This window comes from Bolinopsis microptera, chromosome 6 (genome assembly GCF_026151205.1).
Source record: "Bolinopsis microptera isolate Bmic1 chromosome 6, MBARI_Bmic_1.0, whole genome shotgun sequence".
In the NCBI taxonomy this organism is placed as follows: Eukaryota; Metazoa; Ctenophora; class Tentaculata; order Lobata; family Bolinopsidae; genus Bolinopsis; species Bolinopsis microptera.
The window spans coordinates 9015633-9037095 of record NC_087077.1 but is presented as its reverse complement, the minus strand read 5'-3'; the positions used below and the strand labels follow the sequence as shown (position 1 = coordinate 9037095).

Sequence of the window (21463 nt, the reverse complement as noted above, 5' to 3'; positions counted from 1 at the left end):
AGTGAGCGACCAATTTCGTTTTCAGTGTCATCTGGAATTTCGGTCATTTAAGTTACGGTAATATAGTTTTTTTCTGTTTGGAGAGATCATGTACCTCTTATGGAAGCTGCGGCATATAACAAAATCCCATTATAGGAAGCTGAAATCAGTCTGAAAACTTATTATTCCTACTATAACATTGTTCCACAGAATATGCCAGGGCACCTCATGACGTAGAACTCGGTGCAATGAATGATGTCGTGAATTGAGGGAACGGCCGAGCTAGGAATTTTCTGTAATGTCTAAGTAAGGAGCTAGGAATTTTCTGTAATGTCTAAGTAATCACATACCGTCTAGCTAGAATCAAGTACCGTCTAGCTAGAGGGCATCTACTGAATCATGACTTTTATGTCATAGAATGAGTCGTATAAACAGTCGTGAATCATCTATGAACACAGAATAATTGTTGCCATGGTGGCGTACTCGGGAATTTGGGGAACACTTAAAAATCATGGACTAGTTATGAGCATACTAATGCCTCATGTAGCCGGTGGGCCCGACATGATACGACATATCTCGACACGTCGGGGTTTGTCGGGGTTTGTCAGGGTTTGTCGGGGTTTGTCGGGGTTTGTCGGGGTTTGTCAGGGTTTGTCGGGGTGTGTCGGGGTTTGTCGGGGTTTGTCGAGCCTGGAGGCTACATGAGGCCTATACTAGACATTCTAGTCAATCTCTGAATCTCTTGTGCATACCATATTCATTTATTAGTTCACGTACTTTATGCGGTCTATTTTAGATCATATATTATAATATTTCGTAGATGATACCATCAAACATTACAGGTGGTGCAGCAACATATCTCCCAAAGGGCCGATAGAAGTTAAGGGGCAGTACTTGGTAGAGATTGTCGACGCTACGTACACCGGAAAGGTATTTACTATTTATACAGGATCTCCAAATGTGTATTGTTAAATCATTACTGCAGCTAACAATTTTTTTGTTTTACCGCGGCTCTAAATTTTGGTCTGCTGTGTTATGAGAATTGAGGTATTGAAAACCTTGAATCCAAGATCTGTACATATTTCGCGAGGATCATTGATCTGTAATAACTATTTCCTGGTTATACACTAGCTATAATACTGTATAATATCCAGTATAATAACCAGAAACTGGGGTCACGTGATATGTAATATGTATACATGTTACTGTGTGCTGTTAGAATAGAGTTTGGGTGGGCTAGTAATCAGGTGATTTTGTTGAGAGTTCGGATTATGGTTGATTAGCTTGTACAATAGTTGTGATGTACACTCAACCCTGCTTCTCTTGAACAGCAATTATATAATGTATCATATATTATACTCTATCAACTGTAAGCATACTATGTACTAAACAGAATATATTGAACATGTTTTGATGCCATGTAATCATTACATTTGTTATTACTTTTTATTGAACAATTGAAAACAAGTAAACCAGTTAGGATGCAATTAATGATGACTGATGTGATTACATCAAGAATATGCTAAACGCCAAACTCAGGTTAATTTACTGCATCTTTAGATGCATAACGCTATAAAAACAATACCCTGTATTGGGCAACTGGGTAAAAATATAAGCAATGAAAAGTTATGCTAAAAACAGGAAGGAAAGTGGTTGCATTTAAAATTATCATAATTGTACCATATTAATGCTGAAACATTTCAATTTCTTAATTGTCCAAATTATACAAGCAGACAGAAGATAATACGCAGTAATGCTATCAGATGTTTCATAGTGAGTCAACTGAACACATTTCGATTTGGTTGCAAAAGATCACAATAACGTATGTGATAAACCCGACGACCTAAGCGATCAACATGCATCTATAAAAAAAATTATGAAACATCACCACCGAAGATTAAGGAACTACAGTCAAGCTTAACTTCATTAAAGTGATATGAGATATCCAAGTATAGATTGAACTTCCTAAAAAACCTCCCTAATCGGAAAGTAAATAACAATGAACAAGCATGGTAATTTGATTACAGGTTAAGCAGTGAGAAATTCCTCTTTTTCTCGGCAGCTAAGTGTCGTGATCAAATTAGACCTCGTATTTATGCGAGGTATCTTAAATGATAAGAGGCCGACCGAGACAAAGCTATTTGTCTATGTTACTGAAGGAATTTGGGACAAACTCTAAAGAGGAACTGCGAACCCCGATGCGCGACAGGGATATATGAAGAGGATTATTTGGCGTAGATTGGACTTAGTTCCGACCTAGTAGTAGTAGTAGTAGTCTATTTTCCGTTGGCCAATTTCAAAGAACTTCAAAGTTATTTTACTTCCTCAGAGTTATGATGGCACTATACCGAAAATAACCAGTCCCATAATCACCCATAACTCTTACTATACGGTTTTCTTGATTGAGTCATTCGTAAATGACACGCAAACGGGATTTTTCACTAATATTGAGTAGATGCTTAAGAATTGTCATGTCTCTAGAGTCTAGAGTCTAAGTTTTGATTAGACATTTACCAATCTAATAAGGAATTTATCACTTTGCGAATCTTATCACTTGAAGGTATCGATAATCTAAATACGGGACACAATATGTACATACCATAACTTTATCAAAATTTCATCTAATTATCTGATTCTGCTGGTAATTTGTAAATGCCTCAAATATGATTAAGTGCTGACTTTCATGAATAATTGTTCGATAATTGTTCTCACAAAGAGCATGGTTTCTCACCACACCCTGAGACTCGTATCGTGTTGACATGATAACATACTTTTAAAATTTGGGGAAATTTGGTGGTTCGTGATTATTTCTATCATTTTTTGTCAACAAAAGTCTTCATGAGTGCATTTATAAAACGTTGGAATTCGATCGGTAAAATCACAGGGCATGGAGGAATATTTTCAATGATTAAGAATTAAGAGGTGTCATCGCCATTACTCCCAAAAATGTCGAGTTTTCATGGAGAATTAAACAATAATGTCATCTGACCTAAAATAACCCCTATCAGGTATTGTGGGAGGATGGTAGCCAGGAAGATGTACCGTGTACCGAACTAAACCAGATCGACCACTTAGACGACCACGCCCACATGCCTGGGTACTTTGTTAATAAAGTGGGAAACAAGGACGAGCTAGCGGTGGTTTCCAAGTATAGCTCTAAGGATAGGACCTGTACTGTTCACTGGCTTGATAGCGACAAGGTAACTGTTTATAACATATCAAAGTGGCACAGACTCGTACTTCTCTAATTATTAATGTTAGTAACAGTGGCGTAACGAAGGTCCCCGCTGGGCGACGCCATCATAGGGGGGCACCAAATCGTCGTTTGAATGTGAGACAATTTTGAAAATCTTAACTGAGGTACTAGCAAAACTGCGCGTTTTGCTCTAGCAACGCACTTTTTTTAGAGATTTTACCGGCATATCCACTAAAATCACCTAATTTGTTCAATTTTAAGGAGGGGCGCCAAAAAGGGAGGGGGCGCCAACAGGGGGGCGCTTTTTCGGCGGGGGGGGGGGGGGGGCGCCTACAGGCAACGTTACGCCACTGCTTTGCAATAGTTGTCGATTTCTAATTCAGGGTACTTAGTTGTGTTGTAGCACCTTATCATTAGTTATGAAAAATAAAACAACATTACATTCTAGCCATGTGTGGGTGTCCAAATATATACTCAATGACTTAATCGAATTGCAATACTTTTTATGTTGCTGTTATATTTTACCAGGGGTTTGTTGACAGTAGCCAGTGTAGTATGCACGGCAAATTACATAAATAGCAACCAATTACTGCAGTCGTACACAGTGTCAAGTGATGTAATTATTTTCGTACAGCTCAGTGCTCGTAGCAGGGCTTATTCATGTCTTGGCTCTTGGCATGAGTCCAGAATTTGTACACGACAGTTTTGGTCAAATTATGCTGGAGTTGCCTATTGTATAGGTGCTAATTTTAGAATAATGTAATGATTGGGCATGAGGATGTATTATATATATGTATTATATAGTGTGCTCTATGTTGTATATAGTGTTGTATTAGTGTTGTATCAATATTGTATTGACTTTTAATGTATTCTTTCAGCGAGAGGAAGAAGTCAGTGTATACTCCCTGGAATACAACCAAAAGTATGATTTTAACCCCATGGACATCATTGTGTGCTTAGTGGAGTGTTCTCACAGCTCCATCGGTCAAATCATTTGCGTTACTGAAACTGGAAAGGTAATGGATTTAATGAATTTAAGTAATTATTTATTTCTGTGTCGTATTTTGCATGCATGCCTCTTACGATCAGCATGTAGTTCTTCTATGGTTTTTCAACCTAATAATATTGATTAAAAAAGACCTTGGAATGTTGTTGATTTTTCAAGCATTAATTTTTTGAAGAATGTTGACCATACTTTATGAAGACGTAAAAATATCCTACGTGTTTTCAATCAAATTATTCGTCTGAAATCTTGTGGACCTCCTCTGCCGTTTTTAAAGGAGCCATTAATATGAAGTTGTTTGGAGCTTAACATTGAACACCTTTACCTGCATCAATAGACAGTCACACATATCCAGTCGATCACACGCATCCACGATCCAGTCACAATATAAATATGGAGGGTGGAAACGCGGCCAATGCTAATTTTAGAGTCAGTTAGTCAGTATGAGTCTACGGCACGCGCATTGCAAAAAGGTTTGGATTTCCATTGCCAGCCAACCCTCCACGCGCGTTCGTTATTTACATCAAACGAACATGCATTGTATTGATTTAGCATGAATGATGACGGGCCAACTTTGCGGGCTTTGCTCCGATACTCCAAATTTTAAAACAAGACTGTCGAGATATTATTGGAGGGCTGGTGAAACTTGGTCGGGAGCTTACGGACTTAAGATAGATTTACACCATTTTTCGGCTTCGAGCTTGTTTATTTCGTAGTGTTCGGAAAGAAGTCCGTCGTCAGGATTTTGAGAGGATTCTCCTGTTAAACAAGCCTTCAAAAGCAGTGTACAGTTTGATGTGACACTGTTGTGAGGGGAAATAGGGAATAGAGGCTGGGGCCAACTTCGGTTCAATACAGGAGGCAGATAAACATAATGTTTTGATAGCTAATACTCAATTTGCTTTTCTGTAATAGATATTATGAGTATACATTATGTGTATACATGTAATCCCACGATAAGTTCACATCTACCCCTCAATACATACAATATATTGTTTTTTAAAAAGCGAGTGTAAAATGGTCATAGATGTTCAATGCCTGGGACTGAACCACTAAATCATGAGACGGCCTTGTACTGTTTATCAATCAATTAAATATAAATAAACACCATCCCCACAGTTACTTGTTCACTGGACGGACGGAGCAATATCCGCTATAACCCCCGATAAGTGCGTCCACCTAGCCTCGTCTGACACTGACTACGAGGACATATCTGAAGAAGACTACGCGGAGGCAGATGATGATGACAGCAGCTGGATGACGGCTGATAGTGACTTTTTCTCTGATCAGTACGTTCCCCTCTGATATTCTCCTCCTATTTCAGCTACTGACACAATGGGCTGACAAGACCATAACAACAGTGAACCCCGACAACGCGGCCCATGTTTACGAGGAGATGGGCATGTTTGATGACAGTGATGACGGTGACTGGTTAAACTCAGACGAGTGGGTCACGACTGACAGTGATGGGTCTGAGGAGTGAGTAGTTGCTAGCTCAGATATATGGGGATGTGTGTGCTTTAGATACGAGTGTGCTTTTGATAAGAGTGTGCTTTAGATAAGAATGTGATTTTGAGTGATGTCGTTAATCGGCGTGGCTGCGTCCGTCTTGCAATGTCCAGTAAGAAATGTAGCATTGAATTGTCAGCCGATGACTGGTGAATTAATTAGTGACGTGTGCTGTGTGGTATGGTTATACTTGGAATCTTATGTAATTGCAGGTGTAAGTTATCATTCCGGGACTCAGTGGGTTGTGCAGTGGTGAGAGCAGTGAGCACCTACTTTGAGATAAAGTGGCATGGTAGTAAGGTCGAAAATCTGTGCCGCCTTCCTACAGATTGATGACTGCTACCTAAGGGCTTTTTAAAATCAAAACAACCCCACACTTGATTCCTGTAACCGACTGGGTACATGAAATGCACATTGCACGATGCTGTAGAATAGAGTTAAAAATGCCCGCCGACTGTTGCACTGTGTGGATAATATGAACTAGTGTGTTGAACATGTGATGTATGATCGTGAAGTGTTTTTGACAGTGTGCTATTGACTGAGAAGTGTTTTTATTCAATTTTATTGAGAATCGTGAATTTAGTATACAGAGTTATGTGTTTGGTGAGACATTGTATAAGAATGAGGGGTGAAGCACTGCAGCTAGGGCCGCATACAATACACTACCAACAGCTCACAGCACTTTGACTAACATGACAGCATTTTTACTTGACTGGAACTAACAGCAATTTTCAAACAAACATTTACAATTCAGCAGCCCTTCATTAAAAAGCTGCTTACAGAACACAGATTAACACAATTACAACAAATTTTGTATGGTTGTGATTTTGTCGGTGAGTTATTAAATTTGTCAACACAGTGAGGATAAAGAAACGGCAGAGAAAACTGCCGACGATGGTAAGGAGCCCTCCGGAGACGAGTTTCAAGACGCATCGTCTGCAGATCCTGCTCTGACAAACCCACAAACGGGAATACCATGTTTGGGGGCCGATTTTTTTGGTAAGGAAGTACTGTCCGCAGTGTCCGGCGAACTGAATTCCGGACCAGATCAACTGGCAGAGAAAGGCAGTTCTGATGCTGTCGTTGTAGAGTATGATTCTTTAATCGCAGAGTCTGAAGCTCCTATCGTGGAGTGTGATAATGTCCTCACTGAGCCCCAAGATCAGGTTTAGATAGTCAAAAAGTTTGTTATTTCTGAGATTTATCTTGACTCATTCCATGTTGATCTCAAGTCCCTGCTGATTAGGATCAATACTTAATTAGTTAACATTCAACTATAGTTCCACGTTATTGGGTGTAAGATCATGAGATGAAACCCTCTGTTGCACACGTTTACTTACTTTTACCTTACAAGTTGCCTATACTATTCTAGAAATCACTGGAAGAAGAGAAGAAGAAAGTTTTGGAAACATTAGAAAAAGGAGGAGAATTTGTCAGACAAGCTTCTTCCGACTCTCAGGATGGAGTAAGTTAAAAACTTTTTCTCTAGAGATTAATTTGTTCTCGAGTCTTATCCGATCATTTTCTTCCAATTATCGATAGGACGATAAAAATATCGACCTATCCTCGCTGTCCATTCTCCATAATTTTCCATTAGCCTTCTAAGTTTGTACATTAAACTCTGGACATTAGTCGAAACAGACAGCTAGTGTCTAGCGTCTAGCCGAACTTCGATCGCAATTATAATTACAGATCACCGATTCATAATTATCGATAACTGTTAGCAAAAGATGATGCTTCCATACATATTTACTCGAATTCTATATTATCAAAACCACACTAATGCCACTAATTGACAGCAGCCAGCCACCACCCAAGCAAGGAAGCGGTTCAGAAACAGCAAGACAAGTTACTCCAACCCTGAACCAGTTGAGATGTGCGAACCTTTGGAGTTGTCGGCCGTGATGCAGGAGCACGCCAGTATCATCAGGTCAGCGGTTCTTTTTCCGGCGCTTATTTTTAATGTTCTAGACCTTCATTTGTTTAATGACTCATGACCGTGGTGGTTTAGTGTGTTGTCTCGTCTGTTCTTCAGTGTTAGTCTTGTTATTTCTCCCTCTTCAAAGTTGAATATTTCCACACTCAGTCATGTGGTTTTGAAATTACGAATTAAATTAATTATTAAAAGTATAATTTTAACATTTAATTTTTTGATTCAAGTAGCAAGGCTTGAGCCTTGGGACAACCCCGCGGGTCATGCTTGTTCAACTCGGGAAATGGTCGTTCTGGGCTGCAATATGGTGTTGAATGCTGATAGGCCAACTATTTATATACTCGGTCTTGCTCGTTTTCACTTCTGAACCACTTCTGAATATTTTGACCATTTGGGTTAGTTCTCCGCTCTGGTAGCTAGCTTAAAGCGATTATTCGATGAACTTATAAAATGTTCAATAAGGCTGGACTAGGTATAATGAATTTGGTTAAACCTTAGCAGGGTTAATATGAAATTTAATCGTGAAGATCCATCGGATAATGAACCGTTTTATGCATCGTTAGGCAGATAGGCAAGCCGGACAAAGTTCAGGCAAATTCATAGTGGCACCAGCTTGGTAAAACAACGTTTTGAGAAGGTGGCACTGGGTTGAACATAGGCTAGTTGATTCGAGACAACCCGTTTAAAGATGATCACGTCTTGTAATTTATATTTTAATTTCTTAATCTTGTCGTTTATTGTATAGCTTAGGACATTGGTGAATAAGTACGATACAATCTATTGATTGTAAACTGTAGAGTTATTAGTACTTAGCATTATCCTCTTCCATAGTGTAAACTCTATTCAAGTTTTTACTATAACAGGTAGTTGTGAATGTTGGAACAAAACACCCAAATTAACATTGTTGATTATCAATGATCATGAAAAGCCTTTATCATCATCATGATACTTAACTATTTTATAATTGCTCTTGTTTTCGAAAGTGTGTTTATAATTATGTCCGTCCATGTTACATCCGATAAGGTATTGAACATACATGTATTCTGCATAACTTAGCTGAGTCTAAGCTGGTTGTGAGTCTAGACTCGTAAGTAGTGGCTTATCATTAATCACTGACTCATAATATTGGGTCACTGACTTCAAACATTGGATTATCAGTTCAACCCCTCCGGATCACTGGCTTAAATCTGTTGAGAGCTCTGTCATAGTAAATAATTGTTAACCTTTTTTATACTAATTCCACCATTCATTGCTTGTGAGGCTCGCTTCTACGGATACATATTACATAGATGGACATGTTTACACCCTGCAGCACATTATGACCTTAACTTTGTACAGCTTTGAGTCCAACAATGAGTTAATCGCCAACCCACCCATTAGCTAGTTCTCTAGCAGCGAGTCCATACTCCTTAATCACATAATCCCCCAGAAAACAATGGGTCAGATAAAACTGCAGATAATACTGCACTTCAAGGAAACGGCATAAGAATAGCACAACAATAAGCTAAATCGTTTGATCATAGCTATCTTGTTTGTTTCCAATTTGACAAATAAGAGAAATCCAGAATTGTTTTACGATTACCACTCGTAGACCCAAATCAATATTAGCACTCATGGAGCGTAAGTTATAACGGTTTCAGGCCTTGATAATTTAGAAATATATAGAGAGTCTACAGCGTGTTATCATTCACACCCATCAATGTTTTGAAGAATCTTACTGTTCAACATAATATGGTACACGTAAGATCTATTTAGCTAGGAAATCGTTTAACGCAGGAACATTTGAATCTAATCATTGTCTGATCAATTATCGTCTCTAGACATGATGTCGTAGGAAATACTGACGTGGGCCATGTTAGCAGGATAAGGGGTCAAGGAGCTGTTAAATTAAAATACTTAGCTACGAGTTTAAATATCATTATCAAATACATTATTTATATTATTGTATGTTTCATTGTTATATATATATACTGGTAACAGAACTTCAAGACTCTCGGAGTCTGTTCTCGATATCTATGTTTAATATATTTATGGTATATAATTTGGGAGACCCTCTTCCAGCAGCAGGAGTTGGGGAAATGGGGACGCGTCGTGAAAGCCACCGTAAGGAAGGATTACTGTCGACGCTGACCAATTAGAAGAAGACATAATTTATATTATTGTATGTTTCATTGTTACGGTAATTGTAGAGTTAGTATTTTAATTATCAGACCCTGAGAATATCATCGACAATAACTAATCATTTACATAATATAATAACATATTAATACATATTAGGGTGATCAACAGACAACACAGCAAGTTGGTAGTGGTCTGTCTGCTGATTCTAGACATTTTATCACCGTTTACTAGCATTGTTTCTGTAGCAAGCAATGGATAATCACCCATAGGTCACGTGTCTTCACGGAGGGGTCCCGGTGAGATGGTATTTTGATGAGGTCTCGTGGTACATTACGTGACATAAATTTGAATATGTAAGTTGAGAGGAACATGGTTATTCCTGATTGTTCAACGATAGTCTCCGTTTGCCACATAAATTTCAGTGAGTGAGGCGATCTTTTCCTTCCTGATTAAGACATTAACTATAAAATTAGTTGCATTGAATTTGCCTTAACTACTGTCTGGAGAGGTGCATGTTGCAATTTATAATTGGTTATTAGTGAACAACTGTTATTTTAGATTGCAGCTGCTTTATCTCATCGTATTTGTCCTGTCATGTTGCTGCTCTAATCATAAAACATATGATGGAGTAAATAAGTACATAATTGGGTTTCCATAAACACTTTGAGTATAGCCGTGCAGTGTTTCGTTCTCAGCACCAATAGAATTATAGTTTAACCGCCGTGTTTTGGTTCAGCCGAAATATATTTTACATAGATTTTTCTCACTCCAGCTGCAGTCTGGTAGCCTTCAGCTTCATAAATCATAGTTTTGCTTCATTGTAGATATTTTGGTCATGTGTAAATACAGTAAAACCCCGATTTACCGCGGACCCCGATTTACTGCGGAATATGTTTCCTTTCCGCGGATTTATTTGAATTTTGAAATAAAAAATGGTAGTTACCCATCATAGTAGCCGTTAACAACCTTTCAATATACAGTATTTGAAATGGACGACAATATTACGCAGATTGAATAAGATTAAGAAGTAGTGGCTTGTTTTATCTATAAATCTATCTTTTTTGGGCACTAAAGTTCCACGACCTGCCATTCTAAACAAGGTTTTTGGGTAAGGATTAGAATGTGGGTTAGTTTTATACTAGCTTGATTAGAGTTCAGCACTGAGTTAATTTTATGGTTAGATCTATGTCGAAAGTGAGATGAAACGTCGTAAGAGAAAATGACATTGACCAGTTCCGGGGCTTTGACACTTTTTCATGAAAACATATACTACCCGTAAATGGGTTTGATGAGAACTTAATGTGATTTTATTTGTATCTAATCTGATCATCACGATGCATATAGGTGACCACTGACAATTTTCCGAAGGAATTTCTGAGTTTATGTCAAAATATGTACGGTCTTTTCAGTCTTTTCAACGTTAGCCTTCCTCTTAAGCTGGTCTTTAGTAAATCCCAATGGAATTTCATAGCATATCAATTGTTCATGGTAATATGTAATTTTATAGAATGTCTTCTACCGATGATTGGTATTGTTCTACTGTAAACCATATATTTTCGTGGGCACTCATTTCTGCGGATTTCTAAAATTGTCACGGCATAAATTTTATCGAATTCGAATGATTGAACGCAGAAATTAGACAGAAGCACTCAATTTCGCGGCACATATTTTCGCTGATTTTAAGTCTGAAAAAATAAGAATAAAAGCATACATTACCTGCGAAAATGATGGTTTTACAGTACCTATTTCTTTGACTATTTTATAAAACGTTCTGTCTGTCCACCTATTATAGGGGTTTCAATAAATTAGTATGGGATTGTGTGCGTGTTGAACACTGTCTGATAGACTATGTATAATGATCTCGCTTTGTTTTTTATTTATTAGCTCCCTGGATATTTTTCATAATATGTCCAGGGGTGTGAACTTCTTTTGGTGAACTAAGAAAGGATAATGATCAATCAATGAGCATTCAGCATTATGTTAGAGATTCGTGTTTTGATGATAAAAGAATAAAGGCGTACTAATGTGAACAATGCAATTTACATTCAGCGTTTTCATAATTTTTCATATTTTCAAGCTAGGTACCAACATCTTTTCTTGTAGCTTCTATTCAATTAATTATCATGAGTACGCTTTAAAGCAGTCTGCGTAAAGATGGCCCATTCTTTTTTCATAAGTATTGTATACTCTTAACTTATATAAAGTTAGAATTGCATATAAATATACAATTAGAATAGCATATATTATACAGTGGTAGCTTTTCAAAACTATTCATAATAGGGACAGATATCTCATATCTCTTACGAGCATTTGAGCAATGATCTAATCCACACCACACCAAATTAATGGTTTTACAGTATCTATAACTTTGACTATTCCATGGAATGATTCATCTTTCCACTTATCATCAATATATATTATATAGGTGTTTCAACAAATTAGTATAGAATTATGCGAGTGTCGGATGAACACGGTTAATACTCAAATATATGTGTATTGTGTAATGATCTCGTTACCTTTGGTTTTATTTGCTGGTTCCCTTGCTAATGGCTATTGTTCATATGTTCATATGACACTTGAAGTATTGCATACTCTTATATTGAAATTAGAGTAACGTATGTACAGAGGTAGCTTTTCGAGGGTATACATAATAGGGACAGGGATCTTCCATATAATAGGGAGAGGGATCCGTTCCACACCCCTAATTTTCCAAAACAATGCCTTGATAGTTAATCGTGCTAGAATTTGAAGGCATGACAATACCGAGTCTTTTACCCCTTGTTGCTGACAAATTAACAAAGTTATGATAAGCCTTGTAACAATTGTATCAGCTGCTAAATGATAATTCATTACTTACAGCTCATGATAAGAAAACCTCTGTCACTGATGATACTTCTTCTATTCCTCCTCACCCTAGTTTACGGGGCACCAGATGAAGGAGAAGGAGTTTGTCATGTCAGACCTCTTGACACCCCCATTGCGGCAAAAGATGGCGACTTAATCATCGGAGGAATGTTCCAGATAGGTCAGCTTCAATATACGAGTGATGATAACGGTACCCGTGCCCCAGTTCAGTATTGCTCTTACGAGAATTTGAAAGAATACAGAATCCAGAAAGCTATTGTGTTGAGGATGGTGATTGACAGAGAAAATGAAAGGTTCAAGAGAGATTTTAACAAGACTCTGGGCTATGAAATATATGACTGCTGCATGAGCTCAGCTGTTACATCGAGAGCCTCGTTCAAACTGGCTAGCAACAGTAAAGTTGTTGGAGTTTCTGGAGTGGACTTCAAATCATTTGTCAAAAGATCTGCTAGTGTCACGACCTCTTATCACATTCCCACATTCGTCTACTTGTTCAATGATGGAGAGTTGATGGATGATGGTATGTTTCCGACACTATTTTCCATGATCGATACGGAAGTCAACGAGGCTGAAATAACCATACGATTCCTAGAAAAGATGGGCTATCAGTACATGGACATTTGGTACCATAAATTCTCCAAAGATATGGCAGAGCATATATACAACAGTTACGTTAAGAAAGTAGGATGTGGACGAATAACTGATGTTACATCCGTATCTGACATTCCTAGGATAAAACAGACGTACAATGAAACTGGGGGAAGTCCAGCGCAGGTTCAACTTATTCTCCAAAATTCAGGAGTAACTACAGCAGCGATGCTTGAAGAGATGGTCGGTAATCTAGGATTCCGAAATAAGATCTACATTCTTGGATTATCAAACGGAAGATTTCGACACCTTGATGGCTTAAATTACACAAAAATCCTCAATACTTCTGGAGACAATACTATCATACTTCCATTGCCAGATCTTCTCAATACTGAATTAAAGCAAACTCCGGAATATTTCAACAAGGATTGGAGACTTCGTGACAAAAGAGATTATATCGATGACATCTTTGAGAATGTTCAGAATGACAGATGTCCAAAGGATGATGACGAGCCTTGGGATTGCGAAGCATCAAGCTGGCTCCCTTATATGATAGGCGGTGTTCAGCTGATATTGGACGCTCTTCATGCCAGTCTTGCTAAGAATGTGGCACCTAAGAGTGACTGTCTGATGGATTACAAAACGGAATTGTTTAACGAAATCGTGAACGAGAACCGAACATTGGAGGTTAGACTCGAAGAAAATGTTACAATACTCATGAAGATGTTTAATAAGACTGTCAATATTGGGTACAAGATTGGGGTGTACCGAACCAAGACAAAGACTTTTTCATCGCTAGGAAGAGCATTCTTTGACCGAATAGATGTAACAGACGAGGACCTGTTGAAGAGCATTCCAGGGTACAACAAAACTTGCTCGCACACGTGCAAGCCTGGCACCTACCGACTTTTTGATGAGAGTGTACAATATGTACCATGCTGTTGGATCTGTAATTCTTGTAAGGCTAACCAATACAGCACCGAATATGACACTAACGTATGCAAAACATGTGACACTTCCATGTCATCTACTGAAAATCACACAGCTTGTGTTTTGACGGGAGAAATCTACATTCGACCAGATTCAACCATTTTCTTAGTAGGGGCGTCTTGCATACCACTTGGTGTTGCAATGGTCATTTTTTTCGGTGTTCTCATCTTCAGAAACGAGAACAGACCCATCGTCAAAGCTTCAGACCCGGCATACCTCTACATGTTGCTGTTAAGTTTGCTGATTGGTTACCTTGTGGCTTACACATCAATTCTCAAGCCTTCGAAAATATCCTGCGCTGCTGAATACTACTCCTTCATAATTTTTGCCACTTTCATATCTGTTAACTTACTCTATAGATGCATGAAAGTGTACGTCATTTTCGCGGCTGCCCAAAATTTTACAGCCCCAAAGTTGGGTTTGTTCCTAAAAAGAACAGGTCAGACTGCCATTAATCTTCTTGCCCTGGGAGTGACAGCCATCATTCTTATCATTGACTTCTTCACTGGAGATGGTACTAGCTGGACCTTTAAAAGGTATCAAGAAATAAATCACACGCCATGGTATCTTGCGTGCACCAGTGATGAGGACAAGCTCCTCAATCTAATGCTTCCAATGGTTATACCAGGTCTATCATTTCTCATAACCCTGATCCTTGCTTTCAAGATGAGGCAGTTCCCTCACAATTTCAGGGAATCCCTCAACATCTTTTGTGCCACCTTTGTGGTTCTACTGTGCTCCATCATGTTCCTGACGGGATACTCTTACTCTCCTCCAGAGGTCCAATCTGTACTACGGGCTATAGTGATATTTGTCACCTCCTCGGCATTCCTCCTCTGCATCTTCATACCAAAGATTGTTCTCCTCTTGAACAAGAAAGTAAGCATTGAAGAGGAGAGACAACAAATTCGTGAGAGGGTACAGAAGTTTAGTACCACACATGTTCCGCAACTGTCTTTAGTAAAGAAGTGTCCGACTGGTCAAGAAAGTGATTGTCAAGAAATTTCAGTCACACTGACAGATTGAAATAAGAAGTAGCTTTGGTTTTTTGTTAAAATAAAGTAAGAAAAAAAAGAGTGCGCGGTTTTTTCTTAGTTTTTGTGTACTATACTTGATACTTTAATTAAATTATTACAATTAATTAGATTATTCCCATATCCAATTTTGTTATCAGTTTTACTTAGCCATGCACATGATCATTCCGTATCGTAGACTTGATATTTTGTTTTGAGTTTATTTTTATCGATTTTCTTCTTGTATTTGATTTCAGTTTGCTTGAAAGATACCGGATTTTATAAAACACATGACAATCGTGCCTTAAAAGACTAAAATGCCTCAAATACAGCCATACAGATTCCGCCAATGGACTTGGATTAACCCTCTGGCGGGTGGGCCTCTGAGTTGAAATGCATCTGAAAAATATTTGAACAGCTAATCAGCTGAAACAGTGGGTATAAAATCCACGGTCACATTTGCCAGAACACCATTAGTTTGCATATCATATGCACATCAAGCTTCGACCTTCGAATGAGAAATTGAATGATTGAAGTGAGATTAATATCTGATCCCTTTCTGTGACATATTTTGTCTAGTTGAACCCTACTGTATTTCCACATCAGTCACTGACATCTTCCTACAGTCTACAATGATGTTTGTCATCCACATTACACTACAACTAACACGCCAACCGGAAATATGGTGGTTTAATACCAGCGAAAGTTTCACGCTTAATTGACATTTATTTCAAAATTCAAATAAACTTTACATCAATGTATTACAGTTATATTTAGAAAAGATCACAATATCTCCTGTGAGGCAAAAACATGGAAAATGAGAGCTAGATCTCTCTACATTTTCTCCCAAACGTGATTTCCCAAAGCATTCTTAACCATCAATATAATAGTCACTATACACAGCGACAGTATAAAAAGGAGTTACATACATAGTTATATTATAAGCACTTGTGAGGTCACGTGACACGGAAGTGAAGCATGGCATTGTTCAGGGAGGGCTAGGCTACTTAACTTCCGGGTCCCAAACCTAAAAGCCATCTCACACCTCGGATAATCTCTCTCAACTAGGATACAAAGTCACAATAACTGCTAGCTAATGGCTCCCTGCTCTCAGCTGTTCAGGAACACCGTGGAAAATGGAAAAATGTGTGTGCCAAGAATATAATATTCTGCCGGCTCCCTGGGGCTAACTTCAACAGGGGCCATGTTAATTGTAACTCTTAATTGTGTACAGACTACGACTAAATAATGTCACGATAACGCTATATAGCATAAAATATTCATTTTAAAATTATCATAATATTCATTAAACAAGGGGCTATTAACCATTATGAATTATCCACGGCGCTAAATAGTATTATAACAACCTCGAGCACCACTGTGGTTCAACTAATGCCAAGTAATACTTATAACGAGACCTCTCTCCTGTTAGGGAGCTATATTTAGGAGCTAGCTACAATTTAGAAGTTGGAGCTATAATTAAAGTGCTGGCTACAATTTAGGGGGTAGCTACATGTGGCATATACACTATACATGGTCTGAATTGTAGTGGTATATGATATACAACTACGGACTACCTGCAGTCACAACACTACAAACTACACCGCAATTAATCGCGCGCAGTTTGTTGTCGCCCTCGAGGGTCTCCAGCACCCTCTAAGTGATGGTAACTAATTGCGGGGCAGCCTGATGAATATTACACATCTAGGTTCAGTGTTCTCCTATTATTTGGGGAGTTGTGCCTTGCAATGATGGGCAAAGCTGCGACATGCTGCTAACTAATTAGCCTAATGAGGGATGGATCATGGCTTTTGTTAGGCTAAACCGGGTCTGTGTGTTTTAAGTGGTTTAGATAGAAAGTGAGCGGCGTTTTATTTGGGGATACGCTTTGATGTGACCGTACTGGGAAAAGCAGATGTAGCCATATTAGAGCACTTGTCAGCATGGAGCGCATACTTCAGATTGAGCAAGTAGACATTTCTCGACCAAATAATTTTCCTGAAATACCCAAAAATCACGGCTTAGGTGCAAGCTACTGGATGATTACATTGGAAACGTTCATTCCATTGGTATAATTTCGAAGATCGAATGCTATTAACCTACAGGGATGGAGCATGCTTTTATTCTGTTAAACCAGCTCTGTGTGAATATACAAATTAAGCGGCGTTTTCAGGGATATTTTTTAGTGTGACTGCAGGTCGCGAAAAGCATATACATATCCAAACTACAGTGTTTTATCGAAACTACAGTATTTTTATCCAAACTACAGTGTACTGTGTTGCATGTAGCGCATACTTTAGATTAAGCGAGTGGTAATTTCTCGACCATAAAACAGTCTTGCAGTACACTTTGCACAGCGCTGCAGTGCAGTCCACTATTAGAAACTTTCAGTTTCGCGCTGTATTAATCTCTAACGTCCACTGCCTACTGTCCAATATCATTACCATTGCCATTATGGAATAGTCCATTACACCACTGATACCAAATCATCCAACTTTCAATATTGAATATTTCTGAATATGTCAACCTCATGAATAATCTCAAGTTTCATTTCAGCCAAAGTTTCAAGACAATTCCGAACTGTCCGGACTCCCACAACTACTATTTCCACTCACAGCCGGGGAACTACCAGCGAGCATTTCTCTCAGCTGTTAGAAAGGATATCAAGCTTATCAGCAGTAGTTTACCTGATGGCATCTGGGTCAGAGCTTACGAGGATCGAATGGTAAGAGACAATTCATGTTTAGAAAAAAGCTTAACCTGGTAACCTTGTTGCCTGCACAAAGCAATTCTGCCTGCACAATCAAACTGTTCGCCATTAATATCCACCTGCCAACAGAGTTTGGACAGGATGCAGCTTTCGGCCATCCTGCTATAAGTATAAACTTTAAGGGTTTAAACTTTTTACAGGCATGATTGACACTGAATGTTTCGCCGAGATGTTAATGCTAACTTAAACTACACATAATTTTATCTTGCCTGCACATTGAACGAAAATATTGGATACGAATAATGTTTATAAAAAATATATATATACTTGTTTCCCGCCAAAATGACACCGAATTAATACCTTCATGCCTTACTGAATGAGTCTCACCCGCAGGATCTAATGTCGTGTCTGATAGAGGGTCCAGTGGACACGCCCTACGAGGGAGTCCTGTTCGTGTTTGATATCCAGCTCCCCAGTACCTACAGTGCCTCCCCTCCTCTCCTCCACTTTGTGGCTTACAGTCAGACTAAACTTAACCCTAACCTCTACCCTCTTGGCAAGGTACTGACCCGTACTGACGGGGTTTTAATGATGAGTTAGTGTTTGAAAATGCTGTCATGTTCCTGGATTCTGATTGTAAGAAATACTGAAATAGTTTACCGTTGTCCAGAGGCAGGAGATCTTAGATCAATGACATGGACAATTTATTAACGGTCCTGTCCGTTCCCATTAAGGTATGTTTTCAAATTAAATTTATCCTAATCATATAAACATGCCCCAGGTGATAGTAACACGCTCTGTATTTTCCAGGTGTGTCTAAGCTTACTCGGTACATGGACCGGTAAAGGAACAGAACAGTGGACTAAAACATCCAACTTACTTCAACTTTTCATTTCTATCCAGAGTCTTGTTCTTAACTCTACTCCTTATTATAATGAGGTAATTGCTCATTACCTTTATTTTTATCGCGCAATTAGTATGATGAGACAATTATTTAAATTATCTAATCGTGTAATTAACTGATTATCGTGCAGTAATCTTAATTGTTTAAATTAATTCCCCTAAACACGGACCTATCGTAGTCAGTTAATGCACGTGGCTTAACCAGCTAATTAATTGTAACAACGAAGGGCACGTTTACCTAATTGATAAAACAAATCCCAGACAAAATAAGAGCTCTATTAGGTTGTTTCGAACTATTTTACCATGTTACTAAGCAACCAAGACTGGTCAATGGTCTCCCATTTTGCCTTGATGAGAGGCATATTATACACTAATGTGTACGGATAATAAGAGTTATACTTATTTAGGCTGCTTTGTTGATCCCAGTGGAGGCTATTAAGGGGGAGGCATTCATTTGGTCATTACTAGAAGTCTAATCACAATTATGGCTCACCGTTCGGTTGCGGTTATATGTGCCAATAAGAATATGCGTACATTCATACAGCATACTGTTTATGATACGGAATGAAGCTACGATATTGAAATTTGACCAATCTAAAACTATAGAAAATATGAAACTCTAAAATTTAAAACACTTTCCTTAAGTGATTTTTAAATCTCAATTAAAGCTTTCGCCTTTCCCTAAGTGTTTTCTCTAACTTCTCATAAATGGTAATATATGTAATATTTTGATGGTGTATTTATTTCAGGCAGGTTTCACAAAGTACAAGGACACTCAGAGTGGAGAGAATAACGCCAAACTTTATAACGAAATGGTCATCTTCAAAATATTGGATGTGGGTTTGCTTTAAAGTTCACCGTAACTAATTACATAGTTGGAATTGTTCAGAAGTGCAGTGAAATTAAATCGTTATTTGATCGGTAGAAGTTTTTGTTGCAATTGTTAATAAAATACTTTGTTCGGACTAAATTATCTTCTATCCGTTTCGTCACTTATCATTTTAATTTCAGCACCTGGTGAAGATGTACAACTACCCTCACCCAGCATTTGAGCAAGAGATCAGATCTTACTACACTGTTAACATTCCCAGGACTCTTCAGCGATACCAGAAGTTCATTGAATGTGAGTCAAATTACGATAGAAAAGTCTTTAATACAGACTACAGTAATACTCACCTTAATATAGTCAAACTTATTTCACTGATAAGTTGATAGTGGACAGGATATACGGGAGCGTGACTTGAATAATAATGCTTTACATCACCTGGCCAGTCTCGCGGTTTTAAGTGGTTAAGTGATTAAGTGCGTCATTCTCCCTGCTCACTTGCAATTGACTAATATCAATTTGCCTCAATTTGCCTCAATTAACCTCACCATCCCCAGGTTCTCAGAACAACACCCCCGAGCTGTGTAATATCACCTACCCTCTCCTCCCCCTCTCTAAAGGTGTTATCCCGTGCGTCACCTCCCTTCTCAACCCTCTCAAGATAATATCCGCTGCTGATCAGATCTTTAAACCCCAGACTATTTTTGATGTGGTCGCCAGTTCAGAAATCAGGGGTGAAGTTGAGGACTCAGTTGATCTTACTGAGAACAATAATAAAGCCACTGATCAGTCTGAAGACAGTGCTAACTACGGTGCTCCGAGTTTGGGAGACGTTCCTGTCCGAGTTTCCACTAAGTATGACCCTGGCCCACCTCCGATGGAGATGATAGGGGGAGAAAGTAGTATACTGCTATATAGGGGGAATGGTGAGAACTATGATTTAGTTACAAGTCAACCTGAGACTTCAGATTCTAAGTCTGAAGAGTTTTTTGTCTAGTTTTAATGTGATTTAAAAAGAGAGAGGTGGCCAAAAGAGTCAGAAACTTGGAAGAGCATAATTTTTAACAATATTTGCTGGAAAGTCTTAAGTTCGACAATATGTTTTTGGGCGCAAGTGGACGAACAAATGATGTTCCACTATTTTCAGGAAGCTAAATCTGTCCCAATTTGTTCAGAACTCATTTTTGGTGACAAAGATTGTGCTGTATTTGTATTATAGCGGAACCAATATGTCACAAGCTTGGTGTAGTGTGTTTCAGCTAGGCTTTTTTATTACAATTTTCGACATTTTTGTTTATGGGTTATGTAAGTATATTACGATTATTAGTTTTGTTGAGTCTGTAAAGTTTGAACGAATTTAAGTTTTAATTGAATAATTGTGCAATTTGCATTAATGATTTGATTTTGAGTGCGAGAGTCTTGACCACTTATTTAGTAACTAAGAAAAGATTTTTGTTTAGTTCAATTTTGAATTGCCCCAAACTTAATTACTGCTATTAGGAAATGTATTAAAAACCTTCTGTACATTTGATTTATCTTATTTTTTCCTTCTCATGGATGTTTAAAATGACATTGAAAATAATCTCATTTTTAACAATCTTCACTGTGGCGGAGAGTTAATAATTAACAAATTCATCAGAAAACGCTCTGTATTGAAATTGATTATTGGAATTTTAAATTTCATGATTTAATGATATTGTTTTGTAAAAATAAACTGTTTTTATGTTTTATTTGTTTAAATGAGAGTTGTTTTCTTTGTCTAATTCTGCACAACATGAGACATCTGAATCATAAGAGTTACAATTTAATAAAATGACCCTCCCTCAA

General features: G+C 38.1%; 1 protein-coding gene across 1 annotated transcript in view; it reads left to right on the top strand.

Annotated features, from left to right (window-relative positions):
* LOC134817563 ((E3-independent) E2 ubiquitin-conjugating enzyme UBE2O-like) overlaps positions 1 to 21378 on the top strand; it is a 74926-nt gene extending 53548 nt beyond the window's left edge. The window contains exons 14-26 of the mRNA XM_063826751.1: positions 822 to 909; positions 2988 to 3179; positions 4054 to 4191; positions 5298 to 5467; positions 6547 to 6853; positions 7060 to 7152; positions 7487 to 7617; positions 17754 to 17922; positions 18301 to 18468; positions 18718 to 18846; positions 19560 to 19646; positions 19822 to 19933; positions 20194 to 21378. Coding sequence (XP_063682821.1) covers positions 822 to 909; positions 2988 to 3179; positions 4054 to 4191; positions 5298 to 5467; positions 6547 to 6853; positions 7060 to 7152; positions 7487 to 7617; positions 17754 to 17922; positions 18301 to 18468; positions 18718 to 18846; positions 19560 to 19646; positions 19822 to 19933; positions 20194 to 20633 — 2224 coding nt within the window. The 3' untranslated portion in view covers positions 20634 to 21378. The remainder of the gene's footprint in view (positions 1 to 821; positions 910 to 2987; positions 3180 to 4053; positions 4192 to 5297; positions 5468 to 6546; positions 6854 to 7059; positions 7153 to 7486; positions 7618 to 17753; positions 17923 to 18300; positions 18469 to 18717; positions 18847 to 19559; positions 19647 to 19821; positions 19934 to 20193) is intronic.
* The last annotated feature ends 85 nt before the right edge of the window (positions 21379 to 21463 follow it).